Source organism: Poromitra crassiceps (genome assembly GCF_964638095.1).
Source record: "Poromitra crassiceps genome assembly, chromosome: 4".
Taxonomy (NCBI): domain Eukaryota; kingdom Metazoa; phylum Chordata; class Actinopteri; order Beryciformes; family Melamphaidae; genus Poromitra; species Poromitra crassiceps.
The window spans coordinates 12,158,172-12,180,400 of NC_139626.1; the positions used below are offsets into that span (position 1 = coordinate 12,158,172).

At 45.1% G+C, this 22,229-nt stretch overlaps 1 protein-coding gene across 1 annotated transcript in view; it reads right to left on the reverse strand.

Moving 5' to 3' along the window:
* LOC310775602 (C-Jun-amino-terminal kinase-interacting protein 4-like) overlaps positions 1–21,283 on the reverse strand; it is a 79,775-nt gene extending 58,492 nt beyond the window's left edge. The window contains exon 1 of the mRNA XM_083635766.1: positions 20,789–21,283. Coding sequence (XP_083491892.1) covers positions 20,789–21,088 — 300 coding nt within the window. The 5' untranslated portion in view covers positions 21,089–21,283. The remainder of the gene's footprint in view (positions 1–20,788) is intronic.
* Between the last annotated feature and the right edge of the window lie 946 nt (positions 21,284–22,229).

A 22,229-nucleotide genomic window follows, 5' to 3' on the forward strand; every position in this document is an offset into this window, starting at 1 on the left:
CATCTTAGTAAAACTGATGACTTTTTCCAATTGAAAACTTTAGAATTAGAATTTAGAATTGTATTGAAGGGGGTAATTCAAATGATTTTCCTTTAATAAGCAGATGTGTTAGATAGGCCTACTAAAAGTTTAATATCATTTTAATAAAACAAATTTCAGAAAATCATCGACACACATGAGTGAGGGGGTACTTTGGCATGGCAGAACAGCTCAATGGGTACATAAGACCAAAAAGGTTGGGAACCACTGAACCGCATCAAACCCTCTGAGTGTGTATGAAGAAGAGACAGGAGAGAAATGGCATGTGATGAAGATCTAACGGTGCAAACAGTGCTGGAAAAAAGGGACCCAGCAGCATATCTGTCTTCAGCTCCATTGTGAATGTTACTTAACCTCCCTGCACAACAGGTGCACAGCGCCACAGCCAGTCTTGGCACAGACACGCACTAGCACCACAGTACAGCCGGTGTGTGTGTGTGTGTGTGTGTGTGTGTGTCTGCTCCTTCACAGTTGTCCCGTGTGCGGTGGCCTGTGGCAGGAAGTCAGTGCATCATTCAGAGCCCAAATTGAGCCTGAGATTAAAAGTTGAAACTGTGTAACAGTGTTGAAACCGTGTTAACAGTATTGAAACCGTGTTAACAGTGTTGAAACCGTGTAACAGTGTTGAAACTGTGTAACAGTGTTGAAACCGTGTTAACAGTGTTGAAACCGTGTTAACAGTGTTGAAACCGTGTAACAGTGTTGAAACCGTGTAACAGTGTTGAAGCCGTGCCCTCATCCAATGGCGTAACAAGTCAACGCTGGGCCCCAATGCAAGATGGTCAAAGTGGGCCCTGCCCAACACAATGCAAAACAGACCACCGACCGTGCTACCTGACAACATCTGGTGTCGGAGCAGCATAACAGATGAAAACATACTCGGTGGCGACGCACTTTCTGCACATTTTATATCGTCTTATAGAATAGTTTTCACTAAGACAGGATAGGGTTATTAAGGGTCAACACATTCTCAGGACAAGCTGGGATCGCTGTTTCGAGCAGTCCAGACAATGGTTGCTTCTTAAAATGCTACTGGATGTTAGGAAGCAGCGAGATGGAGGAGCGCAGAAGATAAGACTGAAACAGTCATGGTCACTTCTCACAGCACAGCCTGAGAAATACTGCTGGCACAAAATCTCAGGAGATAACCATGGAGGTGAATAAACAACTGAGATCATTCTTCTTAGTGTTATAACATTATTTCTGAGTTAAAGTATCCTATGTTTGTAGACTCCTAATTTACCATCTTCCCCGGCAACCTGGAGATTCCCCGACAGCACCTTGACACTACATGTAAAATATATGATGTTATTGTATGATCTATTTGGTGACGTGTATGTGGCACCATGGAGCAGATGCAGTGCTATATACTGCTTAATGCTGAAGCTCAGTGGATGCATGTATACTGTAGTCAGGATCATAGATCTGAAGAGCTTTATGATACGATACAGTGAGATGAAGAGGAGGCCCCGATGCAACTGCATTACCTGCATATATGGTGGTTACGCCTCTGTGCTCATCCCCTCCCTCTAAGGACACACTAAGAAAACACCCCTTTTTTTCTTCTTTTTTTTGTGGACCGGGCTTGTGGCCCGGTACGTTGCGGCCCGGTACCGGTCCGTGGCCTGGTGGTTGGGGACCGCTGCTCTAAGTGAGCATGCCATTTATTGTTGATACCTCAGCTGATCAGTTAAGTCAGGAGTCTAGCGACAGCTATAATGTGCTTTGCCTGTAAAAATGCAGTCTTGTGATGTGGGCGTTCAGTATGGACAAGAGGCCCAGCGGTCCACCTCTAAGCTGGAGATGGGGGAGGGTTGTCACTCGAGGTCCCTGCTCCGCCTCCGGCCTATGGGGCAACAAGCAGGCTGTTCTTTATACAGACGTCACACCAAAACTGCAACACTGTAGCCGTTTTCACACATGCGTACAGGAACATTGCCTGTAAATCAATAACGGCTATTTCCCGGAATTTCCCTTCACACCTGAGGGATCACATGTGTAAAAATAGCCGTGAAAGAAGCTGTATTTTGGGGGGCGGGGGGGGGGGGGGGGGGTTTGGGGGGCAAAACTCCGATGGTGAAATAAGTTTGCTTGTCACACAATAAATCACACTCGTTTGACTTAAGAGGGCATGTATGTTGTATCCTTCACATTCGCTAACGGGGGGTACGGTGGCGCAGTCGGTAGCGCTGTCGCCTCACAGCTAGAAGGTCCTGAGTTCGATTCTCGCCTGGGACGCTGTGGGCGCTGGAGTTGTGACCCCCCCATATCTTCAGTGCCTACTGCCCAGGTGGGCTATCTCGTCGAAAGGGCCTTTCTGTGTGGAGTTTGCATGTTATCCCCGTACCCCCCAGGGGGTTCCTCCGTACATAACCCCCACTAAAAACATGCAGAAGATCGTCATCCGACCAGTGACGATAACATCTGAAGTTGGTCCAATGATGGTCTCCGGGCGCTGGAAATAAAAAGCGACCACTGCTCCTGGCCTGCCCCCTGGAAGCCTGGATGGGTCAAATGCAGAGGACATATTTCACCGGCCACCGTCAGCATGAGTGTGTGTTGTGGCCGCATGCATGTCTTGTAGTGTTCGTGTGACAATAAAGACGGGCTTCCGTCTGAAATCGTGTTTTTTTAACCAGTCTTTGAACTGAAATCTTTGAAGAAGTTGGGATCCCTGTCTGAGAGAAATAGCCTGGTTCGATGTTTATCCGTTCACCTGCGTCGCGTTGAAGCACTTTTTACAGACTGGCTTTGTTTGATGTGTCCAGGGACTTGGTTTTTGTAACTAAAACCATTACAATTTACAACCGGTCCGCAACTTTTTGTTCCCATGTATCTACCGGTCCTTGGCGCAAAAAAGGTTGGGAACCCCTGTGTTACATAACTGGACAGTCATGTAATTCAGGTTACAGCTCCAAAAACATGTTTTAGTATCACTAACCAAATCGATATTGAAATTAATCGAATCGGAATCGAATCGGGATTAATCGATTCAGAACCTTCTGAATCGGAATCGAATCGATTCTTGAAATTTGAACCAATACCCAGCCCTAGTCACAGGAAGTGTAAACACAATAGGAAGTAACATGAGGTGAAAAGAATCTGTCTGTTTTTTGCTGTGGAGTTATGGGAGGGATTATTGGGGGTGGGTGGGCACTGGGGAGAGACTTGAGGCCCAGTATGTCTAAAGAACAGAGACACCAGTTCCGATGTAAATCTACTAAGAGCATTAACATTGCACTGGGCGTTAGGGGGGGGACACCATAATCTGAATGTACACACACACACACACACACACACACACACACACACACACACACACACACACACACACACACACACACACACACACACACACACACACACACACACACACACACACACACACACACAGCATAGTCCTGCTCAAAGGCAGCACAGATTCACAGACAGCAACATTCAAACATGCTAAATATCAAATACAAATACCACACGACACGCTACCACGTCGAAGATGCACAATTCAATTGTAAAAGATGAACATATGGGTGACGCACTCTTGTCACACACACGCTCCCACACACTCACATCAGCCAATCAGCAGCCTAGCCCTAGAGATGTCTTAACACAAGTCTCTCACACACACCCGGGGCCTACTGCTTATCATATGACCCAGGGAGGCGGCAGTGCATATGACAGCGCTCTAGAGGAGCAGTGTGTTCCGTCGATTTAACGTGCACTCTGCGATCTTCTTCCCCCTCCACTCCATGTATAATGCTGCCTTTGTACGTACACGCACGCACGCACGCACGCACGCACGCACGCACCAGCACAAACGTGCGCACAGCCGCACCACTGCATTGGCACTCAATTGACAGAGAGAGTGCAATAAAGTCCTCCCAGTGTGTAGAGGCCTGGCTGTGTGTAGAGGCCTGGCTGTGTGTAGAGAGGCCTGGCTGTGTGTGTAGAGGCCTGGCTGTGTGTGTAGAGGCCTGGCTGTGTGTGTAGAGGCCTGGCTGTGTGTAGAGGCCTGGCTGTGTGTAGAGAGGCCTGGCTGTGTGTGTAGAGGCCTGGCTGTGTGTGTAGAGGCCTGGCTGTGTGTGTAGAGGCCTGGCTGTGTGTAGAGGCCTGGCTGTGTGTAGAGAGGCCTGGCTGTGTGTGTATAGGCCTGGCTGTGTGTAGAGAGGCCTGGCTGTGTGTGTAGAGGCCTGGCTGTGTGTGTAGAGGCCTGGCTGTGTGTAGAGAGGCCTGGCTGTGTGTGTAGAGGCCTGGCTGTGTGTAGAGGCCTGGCTGTGTGTGTAGAGGCCTGGCTGTGTGTAGAGGCCTGGCTGTGTGTAGAGAGGCCTGGCTGTGTGTAGAGGCCTGGCTGTGTGTGTAGAGGCCTGGCTGTGTGTAGAGGCCTGGCTGTGTGTAGAGAGGCCTGGCTGTGTGTAAAGGCCTGGCTGTGTGTGTAGAGGCCTGGCTGTGTGTGTAGAGGCCTGGCTGTGTGTAGAGAGGCCTGGCTGTGTGTGTAGAGGCCTGGCTGTGTGTAGAGGCCTGGCTGTGTGTGTAGAGGCCTGGCTGTGTGTAGAGGCCTGGCTGTGTGTAGAGAGGCCTGGCTGTGTGTGTAGAGGCCTGGCTGTGTGTAGAGGCCTGGCTGTGTGTAGAGAGGCCTGGCTGTGTGTGTAGAGGCCTGGCTGTGTTTAGAGGCCTGGCTGTGTGTAGAGGCCTGGCTGTGTGTAGAGGCCTGGCTGTGTGTAGAGAGGCCTGGCTGTGTGTGTAGAGGCCTGGCTGTGTGTAGAGAGGCCTGGCTGTGTGCAGAGGTCTGGCTATGTGTAAAGGCCTAGCTGTGTGTAGAGGCCTGGCTGTGTGTAGAGGCCTGGCTGTGTGTAGAGGCCTGGCCTGGCTGTGTGTAGAGGCCTGGCTGTGTGTAGAGGCCTGGCCTGGCTGTGTGTAGAGGCCTGGCTGTGTGTAGAGGCCTGGCCTGGCTGTGTGTAGAGGCCTGGCCTGGCTGTGTGTAGAGGCCTGGCTGTGTGTGTAGAGGCCTGGCTGTGTGCAGAGGCCTGGCTGTGTGTAGAGAGGCCTGGCTGTGTGTAGAGGCCTGGCCTGGCTGTGTGTGTAGAGGCCTGGCTGTGTGTAGAGGCCTGGCTGTGTGTGTAGAGGCCTGGCTGTGTGTAGAGGCCTGGCTGTGTGTGTAGAGGCCTGGCTGTGTGTAGAGGCCTGGTTGTGTGTGTAGAGGCCTGGCTGTGTGTAGAGGCCTGGCTGTGTGTAGAGAGGCCTGGTTGTTAACTGGGGCATCTGGGGAAACTGGGCTGTGTAAGGACTTGGCCAGTGGCCACCACACAGTCAACTCTATCAAATAAACTGAGCAGTGTGTCTCGCAGCATAATTCCATGGTTCAAATACAGTATATGATTATCAGAATCTGACTTTAAGACAAAGATGTGTGAGTACAGATTAGTTAATCTGGGATGACAAGATTGACAAGGAATGAAAATATGTATAAAGTAAATACAGTGGAATCCACTTATAGTGATCACGGTTATAGTGATCAACCGCTTATAGTGATCAAGAAGCTTGGTCCCGAATCATTCCTATAGAGACACTGCATGAAATAGGCCATGCCTATCACGGGGGAAATAGCTCCGTTCACTCCCATAGACCAGCGTCATTTTCCTTGAATTAAACGTAGCTAAAAGCTGTTGTGTGGTGGGGCTGCGCACACAACAAATGTAAAAAAATTACCAGTTAAAGTTTTTTTGTACTCCCGAGCAAAACAAGGAAGCCGTTGAGAAGAAAAATGTGGATCTAGCTGTCAATGAAGGAAGTTGGAGTGTTCATCTTTCGAAAATAAGATCTTTGTGTGTCTGTCTCCCACTGGATTTATTTTCACCTTAATGATCAATAGGCTCTGGCATCATTTCTGAGCAGGCGGTGGTCTTACTCGGGCCTACGGATCTCTGACATCATCACAGGGTGTGACCTCTGTAGGCGGTGGTCTTACTCGGGCCTACGGATCTCTGACATCATCACAGGGTGTGACCTCTGTAGGCGGTGGTCTTACTCGGGCCTACGGATCTCTGACATCATCACAGCGTGTGACGTCTGTAGGCGGTGGTCTTACTCGGGCCTACGGATCTCTGACATCATCACAGGGTGTGACCTCTGTAGGCGGTGGTCTTACTCGGGCCTACGGATCTCTGACATCATCACAGCGTGTGACGTCTGTAGGCGGTGGTCTTACTCGGGCCTACGGTTCTCTGACATCATCACAGGGTGTGACCTCTGTAGGCGGTGGTCTTACTCGGGCCTACGGTTCTCTTACATCATCACAGGGTGTGACGTCTTGCTACGTATTCCAAAGCCAACACATTGTTCAGGTTACAGACCGGGCCTGACAGCCCTGCCCGCACAAAAGAACACAGGGAAGTGCTTTCACAGAATGACCTGCCCCGCCCCTTTCCTCCACTCTGTCTGTTGTGAGTCAAACTGGGAGGAGGAGGTACTACGCCTCTCGGGCTCGGAGCAGGGAGGAAGTGCCGGATGAGAGTGACTTCTCCTCATCCAAATGAGCAGCTTAGTAGCTGAGCCTGAGAACGTGCCATGCTTTTCACTCATCTCCACTGCATAGGCAATTGACCCATCGCTAAGCCCCTCCCCCCGTGCTAAGCCCCACCCCCCGTGCTCCCTCGGACAAACACAGGGCAGGCTGACTAGAATAAATGGCAGCCGTCACTAGTTATATCCCAAGATGCTCTTCACAACTTTTTGAGGCCTCGTCTAGAAGCCATCATAAGGTACTTCACTACGCCATGCAGGGCGATGTACAACATTTATAGCTATCGATAAAAAGAAATTTGATACGTGCCTGGAAACGACTTTAGCGAATCTTTAATCAACCTCCATTCAAAAACATGCCGTTTTAACGGAGGAAGACAGCAGGCGGGGATAACAGGCGACTCACATCCAGAATTGACGTTCACTTAGAGCAGTGGTTCCCAACCTTTTCCAACTCGGGGCCCACTTTTATGTCTCAAAAATGTTCGCGGCCCACCTCCGACCCCATAAATACAAAGGCCATATAATGCGTTCTCAGAGCACTTTTTTATTGAAAATTGAACATAAAGGACTGAACTGAATACAGGAGAAACATGTTGGAAGCTCCACAGTCACTAACACAGAACCTGTAACATGTTGCAACACCTTCAGTATTACAGTTTTCAAGGAGCTGTCCACACACACACACACACATACACACACACACGCGCACACACACACACACACACACACACACACACACACACACACACACACACACACACCAATCATTCAAGGAGCTGTCCATCAGCACCACACAGATGTCAGAAATGACAAGCAAGGGGCTGTCTGTAACAGGCTAATTAACAAATGATTAATAAATAACGGTATCCTTCAACAATGGAAAAATGCATTCTCATAACAATTTGACATCCAATATCAGATCCAAACAAAATCCAAATATCAGAAGAAAGCCCATTAAATCGATAGGGTTACAAATAAACACAAACCCAATATAAAGATGATGTAAAGATGAAACTTCAATTCAAGCAAAAGCAATAACATCAAAGAAACAAAAATCATACTTTTTCAAGTATGATTTTTCAAAATCTTTCAAAAAAAAATTTTTTTTTTTTTTTTTTTTTTTTTTTTCAAAAATCATACTTTTTTGGAAATGATTTGGCGGCCCACTTGCAATACCTTCGCGGCCCACCAGGGGGCCGCGGACCACAGGTTGGGAATCACTGACTTAGAGTAACCTCTCCGTGGATTATATAGCCTATATGCCGAATTGAAGAGTGGCGCCTGGTAATCTATTTCATGTACCTCTGTATAGTCAAGAAACGTTAAATAGTGTAGATGTTTTTCATAGCGAGACAACGGCACGCACGCATGGGTGGTGGTGTAGCAGATCAGCAGATGCATATAGCTTACAGGTTTTAACATCATGTTTTCCTCCTGGATCTTTTCTCTTTAGACTACCTCACATTTATTTGGGGAACGAGATTAATTCCCTCGTTTTAGGGTTTGACTGGTGTCTGGCGATGTTATAATCACATCAATCAATGCGCCTCCTCTTCACTAGTCTCGCTGGCCAGCCTCCCCTCTCTAACTCTTCACCAACTCCATTACACACATAACGTGATGGCTGGAAACTCGCATAATTCAGCATTTTCTTTTGCCGACTTACTGAATAGAATACCATGATGATTTCATGATACCTTTGGATCATGGAAGCCAAATGAGGGAGAAGACTCATCTCGCTGTCACCACGATTGCAGATTTAACGTCCAAAACAGTAGCATCATTGTGGATGTGAGTGGATCTACGTTTACTACTAGTTTAATATTATCCATTACCTGGCCTCCCAGGATACCTTGTAACATTGCATTTACCCCCATGCACATCGTTTGACCATTTCTTTAAATTTATAACTGTATGAAACACCATAAAACCAGAGGAGAACCCCGATTACTTCTGTTTCTCTATGGAGCTCTATGGAGCCCTAGGCTCAGGTTGTCCGAGTGTATTGTGGAGCTGCACGCGTTGTGATTTGCTCGTCTGCGTTCGGGCGGGACTTAGCGATAGGTCAATTATTGTTTGTCCAATCAGTCTGTGACCATTTTCTTCATTTGTGTGACAGACTTGAGCTTTTGTGTGAAATGTCTCTAATGAAAGCCAACTGCTCTCAACTTAGTCAGAGCTGTTAGCAAGTCCCACACATGACTGTAGCAGCATCACTGAGAGGTTAGTGATGCTGAGATGAGTGACATGATGTGGAGAGGGGGTGTGTGTGTGTGTGTGTGTGTGTGTGTGTGTGTGTGTGTACTCTGTGGAATGAGTCATGGGTTCTGTTTTTGGTAGTCATATCGTAACACAGCAAAAAATAGATAAACCTACGTCACTGTTTTAACTCCCTACCAACACAATTAGGTCGCTTTCACATATAAGCGGTTTGGTCTGCTTTAAACGCGCCAGAGTTCGTTTCCTCGGATAGGCCGTTTCGTTTGGGGTGGTGTGAAAGCTCAAATGTACGCAACGCAGTGCGCACACGTGTACAGTACTGTACACTAGGGCATTCACGACTAGTGAATTTTACTAGTCGACTAGTCGTCCCTAAAGGTAGTCGACTAGTCGACTAACCGTTTTTAATTTAAATAATTTTTTTTTTTTTTTAATCTTTAAGAAAGAACATGAGGTATTTACACGACATACATGGACTATCATATCCCATATCCCCCACAAAGAACATCAAAACACAACAAAACAAAACAAGAAAACTGCATAAGATACACAATAATCCAAGAACAAACAAGACTATTGGACAAACAACCAAACAAAAACAATGCATTCAGCTCCTATCCTGATAAGCCTAATGACACTGGGGTAAAAAGTTCTTAAAGTCAAACTCTGTATGTGGTTGCCATATTTTGGGGATGTCTAATAATCTGATTCTTGTAGTAAATTTCTTGTAGTAAATGTTATCCAACGTATGGTAGCTTGAGAGTTCATTCCACCAGTGAACTACAGCTGGGGGATTGGATGCTTTCCAATTTAAAGCTATGCATTTCCTAGCTGCCAACAGGGCAAGATCTATGTATTTACTTTGAATGCATTGTTTTTGTTTGGTTGTTTGTCCAATAGTCTTGTTTGTTCTTGGATTATTGTGTATTTTATGCAGTTTTCTTGTTTTGTTTTGTTGTGTTTTGATGTTCTTTGTGGGGGATATGGGATATGATAGTCCATGTATGTTCTTTCTTAACACATTGAATGCCAGCCATGTTTTCATTCCTGTAGGTAAGTTGTGCCAGGGGTGTTTTTGACGATTCTGGCTCATTTTAGCAACAGCCGAGGATTCTTTTCTGTTAAGAATTCATGAACACCAATCATCTAAAAATAACTACCGTAAATTCCGGACTATAAGCCGCGGCTTTTTTCCCGTTTTTTGGCCCCTGCGGCTTATATAACGGTGCGTCTTATCTATGGATTTTTTCAGAAAAAAAAAAAAAAAATACAAATAAAATCTCTCTTTTTTAGCACTCTTTCTAACTATAAATCCACTTCTGTTTTAATTTCCTCTCTTGCCCTCTTTTCACCACACCGCGGACACTGTGTGCACTGTAAAAATAAACAACGGTGGTGTTGTGTTATGTTGTTTTGTTGAAATGTTGTAATACGGTAAATGGGAGCTTCCTCAAACAGCCATCTCTTCCCGACAATCCCCTCTGTGCGTGACCACTTACATATGGTAATTACGGTAAGCAAACGGCCACTCGGGCAACAACTCCCTCCCCCGACTACCAGGAGAAAATCACAAACTTCGGCGAATTCACACAAAGGAAGATCAAGGAATATTCACAACAAGACGAGCAGTAGAAGCAACACTCTCACTTACCATGGGGAAGGTACGCAGAAATTCACACGAGGCAGCTTTCAAGTTGAAAGCAGTCAATCTCGCATTAAAAGAGAGCAGCCGCCGATCAAACAGAGCAGCCGCGCGTAACCTGGGCAAAAGGGACTGTCCGTCCGGGGGAGAACTACTGAACAACTCCCTCCCGACTACCAGGAGAAAATCACAAACTTCGGCGAATTCACACAAAGGAAGATCACGGAATATTATAGGAGTGTGAAAACATCCACAATTACCAACGGGTTCCAAAACGCTGGACTGCTGCGGGATGAAGAGGATGACACCGCGGGGACTGCCCCCTAGTCCGATACCTCACGAGTCCGATACCTCACGAGTCCGACACCTCATGGTTTTGGGTTAGGGTCTGGGGGAGGTTAGGTTTAGGCGTGGGGGTGGGAGAGGTTAGGTTTTGGGTTAGGGTCTGGGGGATGTTAGGTTTAGGCGTGGGGGTGGGAGAGGTTAGGTTTTGGGTTAGGGTCTGGGGGAAGTTAGCCTCTTTTTTCGGACTCGTGAGGTGTCGGACTCGTGAGGTATCGGACTCGTGCCATGGCACCTGAAGGAGAGAGGAGAGTGGTTGACGAAGCCACCCTGAACCTGTTCGTTTCCGACACTGAAGATGAGGACTTTGGTGGTTTCAGTACGCAGGAAGAAGAGGAAGACGAGGATTAGTGACTTGACTTCTCTGGTTACAGGTTTGCTGCACATATAGCCTATTGTTGTGTGATTTTGTCTGGGGATTAGTGACCTGACTTTTGTTTTGTTTTGTTGAAATGTTAATAAATGGGAGCTTCCCCAAACAGCGATCTCTTTCCCGACATTCCTCTCTGTGCACGAACCCTTTCATATGGTAATTAAACATCAAAACACCCGCGGCTTATAGTCCGGTGCGGCTTATAGAAGAAAAAAATAGTCAATTTTGGTCCCGCGGCTTATACACCGGTGCGTCTTATAGTCCGGAATTTACGGTAATAGAATGTGTGCTTTCTCTGTCTAAAAGAGTTAGTTTGCAGAGTTAGTAGTTATGTAGATATTAGCCGTTGAGTACAGCATGGTTTCAGCGTCTGGAAATTTATTCAGAGATAAATGGCTTTTTGTGAAACAGTCACTTTAACCATTCATTTTTGGCATCAGTAAGACCGTCAGACATTCTAAACAATAGTTTTGAACAGTAATTTCCTCCATAACAACAGGAAACACCCCTCTCATTCAAACTCCTCCCTCCGTGTGTCTTCTCCTCCTTCCTCCTGGCTGTACAGCGGGCGTGTCAGAAGCGCTTTTGCTGCTGCCTGCCTGTGTGCCTGCCTGCCTGCTTGCCTGCGTGCGGACGCTCCTTGTGCGAGTCAAGATGGGCCGGGGAATGCGTGGGCGATGGGCAGATGTTGATTATGGCCTTTCTGAGGTGTTTCAAAGTGTGTTTCACCTATGATCTATTTTGCAAATCGCTCTCCGCTCTCTGTGTGCTGCTGCCGGTGCGCGGCCGCTCTCAGGCAAGACAAGTCTTGAATCGATTACTGTAAAATCGCCACGGCATTTCCTTGAACGGCTTGGTCCCGCGGCAGTTTTTTCTTTGATTTCGGTCGTCTGGGGGAGCACTGTCAACACTTAGTGGGTCGGTAAAATAGATTATACACATTATCTTGCTCCAATAGTGATCTCGAAGATGTAAAAGTTGTTGATTGATGTCCCAGCGTCAAAAAAAAAAAATGTTTATGTAAGACGAGTAAACTCGGCTCTGGCACTTAAGCGTTGGATTATGTAAGACGAATTATTTCGGCTATGGCACTTAAGGTGTTAAAGATATATAAAAAAAAAAAAAATTTTTTTTTTTTTTTTTTTGCTAAAACGACTAGTCGACTACTAAGCACAGTGTCGACTAGTGGTTTTACTAGTCGACTAGTCGACTAGTCGACTAGTCTGTGAATGCCCTACTGTACACGTGTGCGCACGGCGTTACGTACGTCGTCATAACAACAACAACACATCGACTCTCAACAGGGCTCGCCTTCTCCTTCAGTACTGCCTCGCTCGGCTCATCTGCAGAATGAAATGCTCAACAGCTCGCTGCCTCATCTGCTGCTCATATTGGGCACATTCTTGTCAAATATTTATTTGATATTTACACCAAAGTAATCCCAATATCGCAGGTGGTGTTGCTCCATGGTTTGTGTTTCACGTTGTTCAGTCAGACTCAGCCCTCAGCCACGCAAGAAGCCGAGTCCAATAGACGAGTGACCGTTTCAACCACGTGACATTGTTCAGAAAGTTTGGTGCGCTTGACCAATTGCAGTGTTAAAGCGAACCGGACCAAATTAAAAATGCAACAATGTCCCAACTTCACTTCCCCCGAATCGCACCGAGTCCACCAGCTTATATGTGAAAGTGACCTTAGATTAGAGGAGGGTTAAAGTAAAGCTCACACAGTGTCAGAATGTCAAGTCTCTATGTGTCTGAGTGAGTGCGTGAGCAGAAATTGTGCTCGGCCAAAGCTATGCCATTTTACGTGCGATTGCGCTGAATCTTTGTGGGTAACCTAACGGAGCCCGATTTTTTTATTACGTGATTAGGGCCGACTAAATGGGCAAAAATGGCTAATTAGTGACCAAAATGAGTCAACGCCGAGAGCTCCATTCGACACCTGAGTGGGGGGGGGCACACCTGACCTGAGCAGAGTTGGAATCAGCGAAGGAAGTGAACTATGAAAACCCTCAGGTTGAGAGAAGAGAGGCTGCATGCCAACTCTGTGAGCGAGGCATGACTAAATGGACGCGTATAGTCCTGAAGCCTGCAGGGAAGGATTTATGACATGGCCGGATTGAGAGCGGAAGAGAAGAGGGACAGAATGTAGGGAAACAGTGGATGGATAAATCCACAAGGAGGCGGTAATAAAACATAAAGGATGCCAACTGCCATAAAACACCACAGAAGAAGAAGAAGAAGAAGACGGAAGGATTTATGACATCACTGATGATGTATATAAAAAGAAAATCAATGCACACGAAAAGCTGTGGTGAGATGCCGATGCCTGGAAGAAAACTTACCGTAAATTCCGGACTATAAGACGCACCGGTCTATAAGCCGCACCTTCAAAGGTGACTATTTTTTTCTTCTATAAGCCGCACCGGTCTATAAGCCGCGGGTGTTTTGATGTTTAATTACCATATGTAAGGCTTCGTGCACAGAGGGGATTGTCGGGAAAGAGAGGCTGTTTGGGGAAGCTCCCATTTATTAACATTTCAACAAAACAAAAGTCAGGTCACTAATCCCCAGACAAAATCACACATTGTGGTATTTTTTGTTTTTTTTACAGTGCACACAGTGTCCGCGGTGTGGTGAAAAGAGGGCAAGAGAGGAAATTAAAACAGAAGTGGATTTATAGTTAGAAAGAGTGCTAAAGAAGAGAGAATTCCGTTTTTTATTTTTTTATTTTAGTTACTCACAGTACTATTGACCAGTCCAACTCAAAAGATATTCGGCAGTTTCACTTTGAGCTCTTGTTCCGCCGCTGGGCACACAGTGTCCGCGGTGTGGTGAAAAGAGGGCAAGAGAGGAAATTAAAACAGAAGTGGATTTATAGTTAGAAAGAGTGCTAAAGATAGTCCGGTCTGGTTATGACGAGTCTCGCTGGGTACAGTACGCCAAAGCGATATCCATTGACTCGATGATGCTGTTGTATGTTGCGCGTTTCTGTTGCACCAACGCGGAGAGGTCCTGCCGACGAAAAAGCGCGTACCCTCCCAGGTGAGGGGCTTCTTCCCCGCAGCCTGGAGGATGAGTTGACGGTCGGGCCAGCGGAGTAGGCAGATGAAGATGGCCCTCGGTGGCAGGCCGGGGTCTGGACGTGGCCGAGGCGCCCGGTGTGCCCTGTCCACCTCTGGTGGTTTCTCGCCTTCCTTCAGGTCCAGGATGTAACACAGGATTTTGCCACAAAAGCGTCCATGTCACCAATCTCAGCTCCTCTTTTACATTGATCAGGCGAATGTTATTTCTTTTACTCCTGCTGATTAAGTCATCAACCTGCGTGTGCAGGGTTTCGATTTTGCATTTTATCCATTTTCGGACTCACTGTGTTGTTTTTGTCCTCCAGTGCGCGGATGCGCTTTTCCGCATTATAAACTCTGTTCACGGTTGCCTTAGTTTCTTTAGTGAGTGAGTGGATGGACTTCTGCACGTTTTCAAACTTGTTTTCAAGCTGCTCAAAACCTCTGAGCGATGTCGGACTTAATCGATAGTGTTTCACGGAGTAAAAGTTTAGCCCAAGCGTGTATCTCCAGCCTCCAGCAGGTGAGTCATTTCCTCATTCATGGCGTGATTGCTTCGTCTTTTTCTTTCTGCTTACCTGTGTTGTGTTATGTTATGTTATGTTATGTTGTTAAAAGAGGGCAAGAGAGGAAATTAAAACAGAAGTGGATTTATAGTTAGAAAGAGTGCTAAAAAAGAGAGATTTTTTTTTTTTTTTTGGAAAAAATCCATAGATAAGACGCACCGTTATATAAGCCGCAGGGGGCAAAAAAGGCCAAAAAACGGGAAAAAAGCCGCGGCTTATAGTCCGGAATTTACGGTAAATTGAAAAAAGTGTTGCACACTCTGGCGCCATATGCATTTCATTAATTGTCTGACGTTTCGACTATATATAATATGATAGTATATACTATTGTTGATCCTGAAGAAGACCGGAGGGCCGAAACGTCAAACAATTAAAGAATCACTGATGATGTCATCACATCAGTGAGTGATGATGTCATCATTGCTCCTATCAGTGTTGCCAGCTGTACGATAATTATCGTATTTGGACAATCATTTCACCCTCTGTACGATCAATAGTGCCAAAATTCCCATAATGTACGATAATTTGATCATTTTGTGACACTTACACACACTTATACATGTCTTCTCACAACGTCTTTGCAGCCAATCATCCATTCATGTCCCCTAGGACAGAGGTTCTCAAATGTTTCACAGCCAAGGATCCCTTACAAGATAGAAAATCTACCGGGGACCCCCTCATTCTGATTTTGGGCTAAGCTTAAGGGACCACTTCCACTGTGTATACCAAAACTGAGCCTGCTGTAGCCTCTGAAAGTAAATGTTCAAAATTGTGATATTTCACAAATATCACGATATTTCTGAAAATCAGACCAATCCGGCTACTCCTCAGGGTTAATGTGTATGTAAAAACTTTAAAAAAATATATATATTATTATTATTATATATATATTATATTATTATAATATATTATTATTATTATATTATTATTTGGGAAATCACAATTTTCAGTGATGTCATAAATCAGAATTGTGATGTCATCGGTGATGTCACTTGAGTAATTGTGATGTCATCAGTGATGTCACTCGAGCAATTGTGATGTCATCAGTGATGTCACTCGAGCAATTGTGATGTCATCAGTGATGTCACTCGAGCCATTGTGATGTCATCAGTGATGTCATAAATCCTTCCTGGCTGAGGCTATATAAGTGAGTCTACAGTGAGCTTTATAATTCCACACACAGAGGCATGATGGAGGTCACAGAGACCTCAGTCTTAGCGATGGAGATCAAACGCAAGGCAAAAAGAGAGAGGAAGATAGCCAAGAGAAAGAACTACCCCGAGATCCAGGTGGAGGAGAAGGTTCCCTCTCCTGACGTGGCTCAGGAAGAGTCTGCTGCCTTCTACCAACAGACCGCCTGCCCGGCGCACGAACAGACACCCTGCCCGGAGCACGGACAGACACCCTGCCCGGAGCACGAACAGACCGCCTGCCCGGAGCACGAACAGACACCCTGCCCGGAGCACGAACAGACCGCCTGCCCAGAGCACGAACAGACCGCTTGCCCGGAGCATGAACAGACACCCTGCCTGTCCATCAAGTTCAGAGGCAGCATGCGCCTGAACGTGGAGAACAAGACGCACCAGGTCAGGAAGGTGTGACAGGTGGGACACCAGAGGGCCCAGACCAGTGTGGGAGGGCGATGTGGGAGGGCGAGCAATGTGAGTCGGAGGTGCGCAGGGTCATCCAGTACCCCGACGCCCACTGGCTGTTTGTGGGAAATGTCCCACATGACGTGGACTCAGTCTCTCTCCCCCCCTCCCTCAGTCTCTCTCCCACTCTCTCCCTCTCCCTCAGTCTCTCTCTCGTGTGTGTGTGTCACTGATGACATAATCAGTGATGTCACAATGCCTATGTATGACATCACTGATGACATCACTGATGAAATCAGTTTGGTCATGTGTTTCATACACTTACTGTAATAAAACATCTAAAATCAACAAAAATCTTATCAGAAATTGTTTTCCTGTATGTGTGTAATTGTTTTATGTATGTATACATGTTGTCTTAGTGTTAGCTCCAATGGGGTTATATTTATAGATAAAGAGCAAAGTAATTATAAATCCATCATCAATCATAAATTCATCCAATGATTTCGAATCTACCTAAGAAGGGTCTAAAAATAGCACACATCAATATCTTTTGAGGATGCAGCATTGATGATAGACGGATACAGTATTTTTAGGAGGGACAGAAATGCATTTGGGGGCAGGGTTGCTTTTTACATTCAGAATCATATTCCAGTGAAGATCAGGGATGATCTGATGATGAATGGGATTGAAGTTTTATGGCTACAGGTACACTTAGTTGCCTCACTTGAAGTCAATGTTGATTGGTTGCTGCTATAGACCACCAAGCGCGAATAATGTGTATCTAGATCAAATATGCGACATGTTAGACCAAGTGTGTGACTCTAATTATGAAATTTATTTTATGGGTGACCTTAATATTGATTTATTGTCGACATGCCCATTGAAAAGAAGGCTCCTGACTGTCACAAACGCATGTGGATTATCACAAGTAATTAACAAACCAACCAGAATATGTCTGAGAAGAGATGGCACCCAAGTGCTCACTTGTATTGATCACATTTATATTAACGCAGCAGAATTATGCTCTAGAGCGGTATCTGTACCTGTTGGCTGTAGCGACCATAACTTAGTGGCTAAGGAAAACCAAAATGCCAAAACCCGGAACTAAAGTAATTTTTAAAAGATCGTATAAATTGTTCAATGAAGTTACTTTTATTGAAGATGTCAATAAATTATGTTGGTCAAATGTATTTGTGAAAAAACATCCCGAAGAAGCACTGATGCAATCTTCATGCCAGTTGTTGAAAAACATGCACCGTTGAGGAAGTTCACCGTCAGAATTGAATTCCTGGAGTCTCCCAGGGATCAAATTGCCTCAAACGTGATCTCGGTCACCAAGTCTCGTAAAGTCCCGCGATACTTTCCTGCCGACTGGCCAACTACAGGTAGGAAGCTTTGCGGTGGTGGTTTTAGCGTAACCTATGTGGGGTTTGGCGTAACCTATGTGGGATTCGAAATAACGAAGATGTAGCCTGAGAAGCCAAATATATGCCCCCACGTTATTCCCTCATCCCTCTTTTCTCACACTCATTTTTAGTTTGGACTCTGCCTATTACTCTGGTAACTTTATTACTCTATTACTCTGCCTATTACTCTAGTAACTTTATTACTCTATTGCTCTGCCTATTACTCTAGTAACTTTATTACTCTATTACTCTGCCTATTACTCGTCTAGTAACATCAAGCATCAACTTTTCTCCCCATCAAGAGATCTGTCTGTCTTATAGCCCTAAAGGCTCTGACACTTTAATCAGCTATGGCATGCTAAGTCCATGGTAACAACAGGCACACTGATGATTTGAAAGCATAAGCTATATAACCCACAGTCTTTGTTATGTAATTTGCTAGCTTATTGCCACTAAGTCATAACTCCCAGTTGTACTCCTAATATTGCTAATTCCGTAGCTCGAATGTGTTCGTGTGTCTAATGATTTGTCATTTCAACACACCACAGCACAGCAGCCACACACATCTCTGTGTCTTGGATAACTGGTGACCGCAATGTGACGAACAAAGTGTACACTTGATGATCACCGTCTGTGATCACTGACTACACTCAAATGATAATTCCTTGTTGATGAAGAGGTGACATGACAAAACTGTATTAAGAGAGCCACTCCATGTGAAGCTGTTGTTTTACACTAAACACACACGGCATGTCTCCTTCTAACCCTCCCTGGTGTGCATGCTATGGCATTAAACACACAAGCAGTCCCTCACTCAGGGCAGGGCTTTGAAAACGTAACCTGCCTCGGCTATTTCTCTGATCTCTGCTTATTTGATTCCAGTAGAATGAGTGCTGGCCAATATTGGGGACAACGTTTTATTATTATTAATGTTATTATTTGCAAAATAGTACTAAAAGTAAATAACTAAAGCCAACCCAATATTTGATGCCATAAAAAAACAGAGTGCAATGTGTTTTTTATGGCATCAAATATTGGGGTCGCAAGTCTGGCAACCTAATTTCGGTATACTTGACTGGTATAATGACAATAAAGATATTCAATTCAATTCAATTCAAAGACAGAATCACCTTTGAAGATGGAACACTAGTCTACAACTTAAATATAAAACAGCCTTAGGATTTCTTGTTGAGACATGTCATGATTTGTTTGGAAGGGTGGAGTCACGTAATAGCAGGTGTGTGTGTGGCGCCACTCCTAAGATTTGTCCTGTTGACATTAGTCTTGACAGTGAAATGTTGAATGACAGGCAGCACTACATGTCACAAAGCAGTCGCTTCATAATGTAATGGCGCGCACTTCCTAATGTGTTGTAAAAACTTTAGGCCGGTGCATGTGGGAATTTTTCTTGGATTTGTTTTAGTGGGGCAGAATAAATGTAACCTGACGCTGCCAGACGGATGGGAATAAATGCACTTTTAATGTAAAATTGTTCACTTCCGGAAAGAAGCACCAAAATTGGCACAAATACTCCTTGTGGATTGTTATTTTGATAAAAGCTATTAGCCACGCAAAAACCCAAAAGATGTCCAAGATGGCCACCATTTCCAGCCGGAATATACTATTTTGGGGGCAACTTTGTGTAGAATTGTCCAATATGAATGATCTTGCTATCAAGCCATACATTTATGATCACAGAGAAGCCAGATTTATTCCATGTTATTCCATGTAAATTTCAAAATGGCTGCCATTTTAAAAGATGGCTGCCATTTCTGCCATTTTTAACATAGATGTTCACTGTCCAGGGCGATTTTGATGATTCTGGTGTCAAATGACAGATTTTTAACTGTGGAAGATTCAAAATTATTTATCAGGAGAGCCGTCGCGCGAAAACACACCTCACTTGCAGGGTCGCTCTATCGGCTAAACAGCCCAGCTTGGCAACTTTTAGACTGAAGAAAATGCCACTAGTTTGTGGATATTAGTGGGAGTTTTGCCAAAAATCCCATGGAGCCGTGTGAGAGAAGAAGGGAGAAGGGAGGGGGAAGAGAGAGCCCGCAGCGGTGGAGAAACAAGGGTTAAGAGTGCAATATAAAAGTTTAAAATGCGATGCTGCTGCGTGTATTAGTGGGGAGAAGAAGTTGGTGGAGGAAACGATCGGGTTTTACAGAATGTAGGGAAACAGTAGATGGATAAATCCAGAAGGAGGTGGTAATGTGACATAAAGGATGCCAACTGCCATAAAACACACAGAAGAAGAAGAATTTTTTTCTGGGGGGCCACATTCGTAAGGTTACTCTGATGTCACGGGAGCAAAGAAGGCAGGAAGGGACCCGGAACTGAAGGTCACTCGCCATTCAAAACAATGAGCGCGGATTTGAATTTTGTAAATAAACAAGACACATACATGGTCTGAGCTTCGGGTTTTAGCCCGAATATTAGAAAAGACCCCACTGATTCACAACAGGTCTAAAGTCATGTTATAGCAGTCAGGCACACTTAGTGATAAGCAAGACAACAGTAAAACGGACAGGTTTTTGGATTGAGTTTGGCGTCAGTGGGCGTAACCCATAAGAGAGCGAGCCTGTATCCCCCGCGTTGCGTAGCAACAACACCGGAAGTAACTCCAGAGTACCCTTAAAATGAGAAACCCAGATTGTTGCCAGGGGCCAAAAAAAACGAAAATTTGATCACTAGAATAAATTATAGAAAACATACTGTGCACTTATTCTAAAGCATTTATTATATTGAAAATCACTACAAACAGCCAGTTTAGGTCATCTTATTCAATTTTTCTAGCTTCATAAGTAAAACAGTGGTTTGTCTTAGACCTCCCGGGCCAGGCAGAACCATCATGAGGGCCGGTTCTGGGCCCCGGGCTGCATAATGGCCAGGTCTGATACTTTTGTTGATGAGCAAGGAAATATGAAATTGACAGATTTTGGTATAACTTTAACACACAAGAGAGAATCTAACCTATCTGGGTCTGCAGGACATTGTGTTAACTTCGTCAATTGGTTACCTCCTCTGCATGTTTCCTCAGTGCCTTCTCTCGCTCATACTGGGTAACAAGCTGCTCGTTGTCTTCCTTCAGCAGCTCCAGCTCCACTTCGTGCTCCTGGTTGACAGCAAACACAGAGTCCAAGTTTTCCAGCACGGCGACGACCAGCGGCATCAACTCTTTCACCACGTCCTCGTCATATTTCCCGATGAGCCGTTCAAACTCGCGGTATATTGAACTGGCCAGACCCGACACACGCTCGGACATCATAGCCGAGGAGCCCGGGTCGTCCTGGTACAGGACTGCGTCGTCCAGCTCCATTTTCTTGCTTCTACTTCTTTCCCAGCTAACAAGCTAGCCACAAGCTTCAGCTGGTCAGAAGCCGTCCGCCTTATTACTTCAAGCACACAGCAGAACGACGCCTCTAAAACATATTTCAACTGCTATGTGTGCTACGGAAGAGACACTGTAGTTCCTAACAACTTCTAGTCCCAATACGTCAATGGACGACTGACTTTAAAAGCTATCCTGCTAGCTAACAGGAGTGAAAAGTCTTCACTTCGCTCCTCTTTTTAGTTTCCCTGTCCAACAGATGAACTCCCGTTGGTGCCTTTGGGTGCTGTCGGGAAATATGGGGAATGATCGCTTGAACTTAGGGGGTGGAGAGAGCATGGAAGAGGTGTGTCAACAATAACCAATATAATAACAAAGGAAAATGAGAACATTTAGAATTTTGGACGTTTTTTTACTTGGACGGAATACTTCAAGACACAAAATATTTTTCAGGATGTTCCAGGGCAGCAATATAATTTTGTTACTGCTGTTATTTTTTAAATTAAAGTAATGCAAAAGTAGTGTAATAAGTAACGAGTTACTACACAGACAGTAATATTGTAAAGTAACTCATTACTTTCAAATTAAAGTAACTAGTAATATGTGGTATATCACATTTTGAAAAAGTAACGTGCCCAAAACTGTTAACCATTGTTGCACAACTTCTGGCAAGGAAATGAAAACATAGACCAGTGCCATTAAAATAGCCACACACAAAAATGCAACTTCTGCCATTGGGTATATTTAGGTCCCCCCATACAAATGCATTTGATTTTACAACTTCCGAAAAAACTGTGGATTTTACGTGGCACACTTGAAGGCAGCGTGTGTTGTTGACGGCATGTATTAATAATAGGATGACCTAAACGGTCATCAAGCGCCTCCTATTGACCAAAGGTGAAAACGCAGTCAAGCATTTCATTCATGATTATCGCTGTAAAAAAAACACAATAAGAGTACATTATGACACTGTGTAAGTGCTTATCGGTATAGCATCTTGACAAGCAGACACACACAGACAAAACAGTTGTGTTTTGCCGTGAAATACAGAACACTAGTATAAAAACTACCTTTTGATATCAGTATTGTTTGAAATTGAATAACGGGTACATTTTCATCAATTCACCAG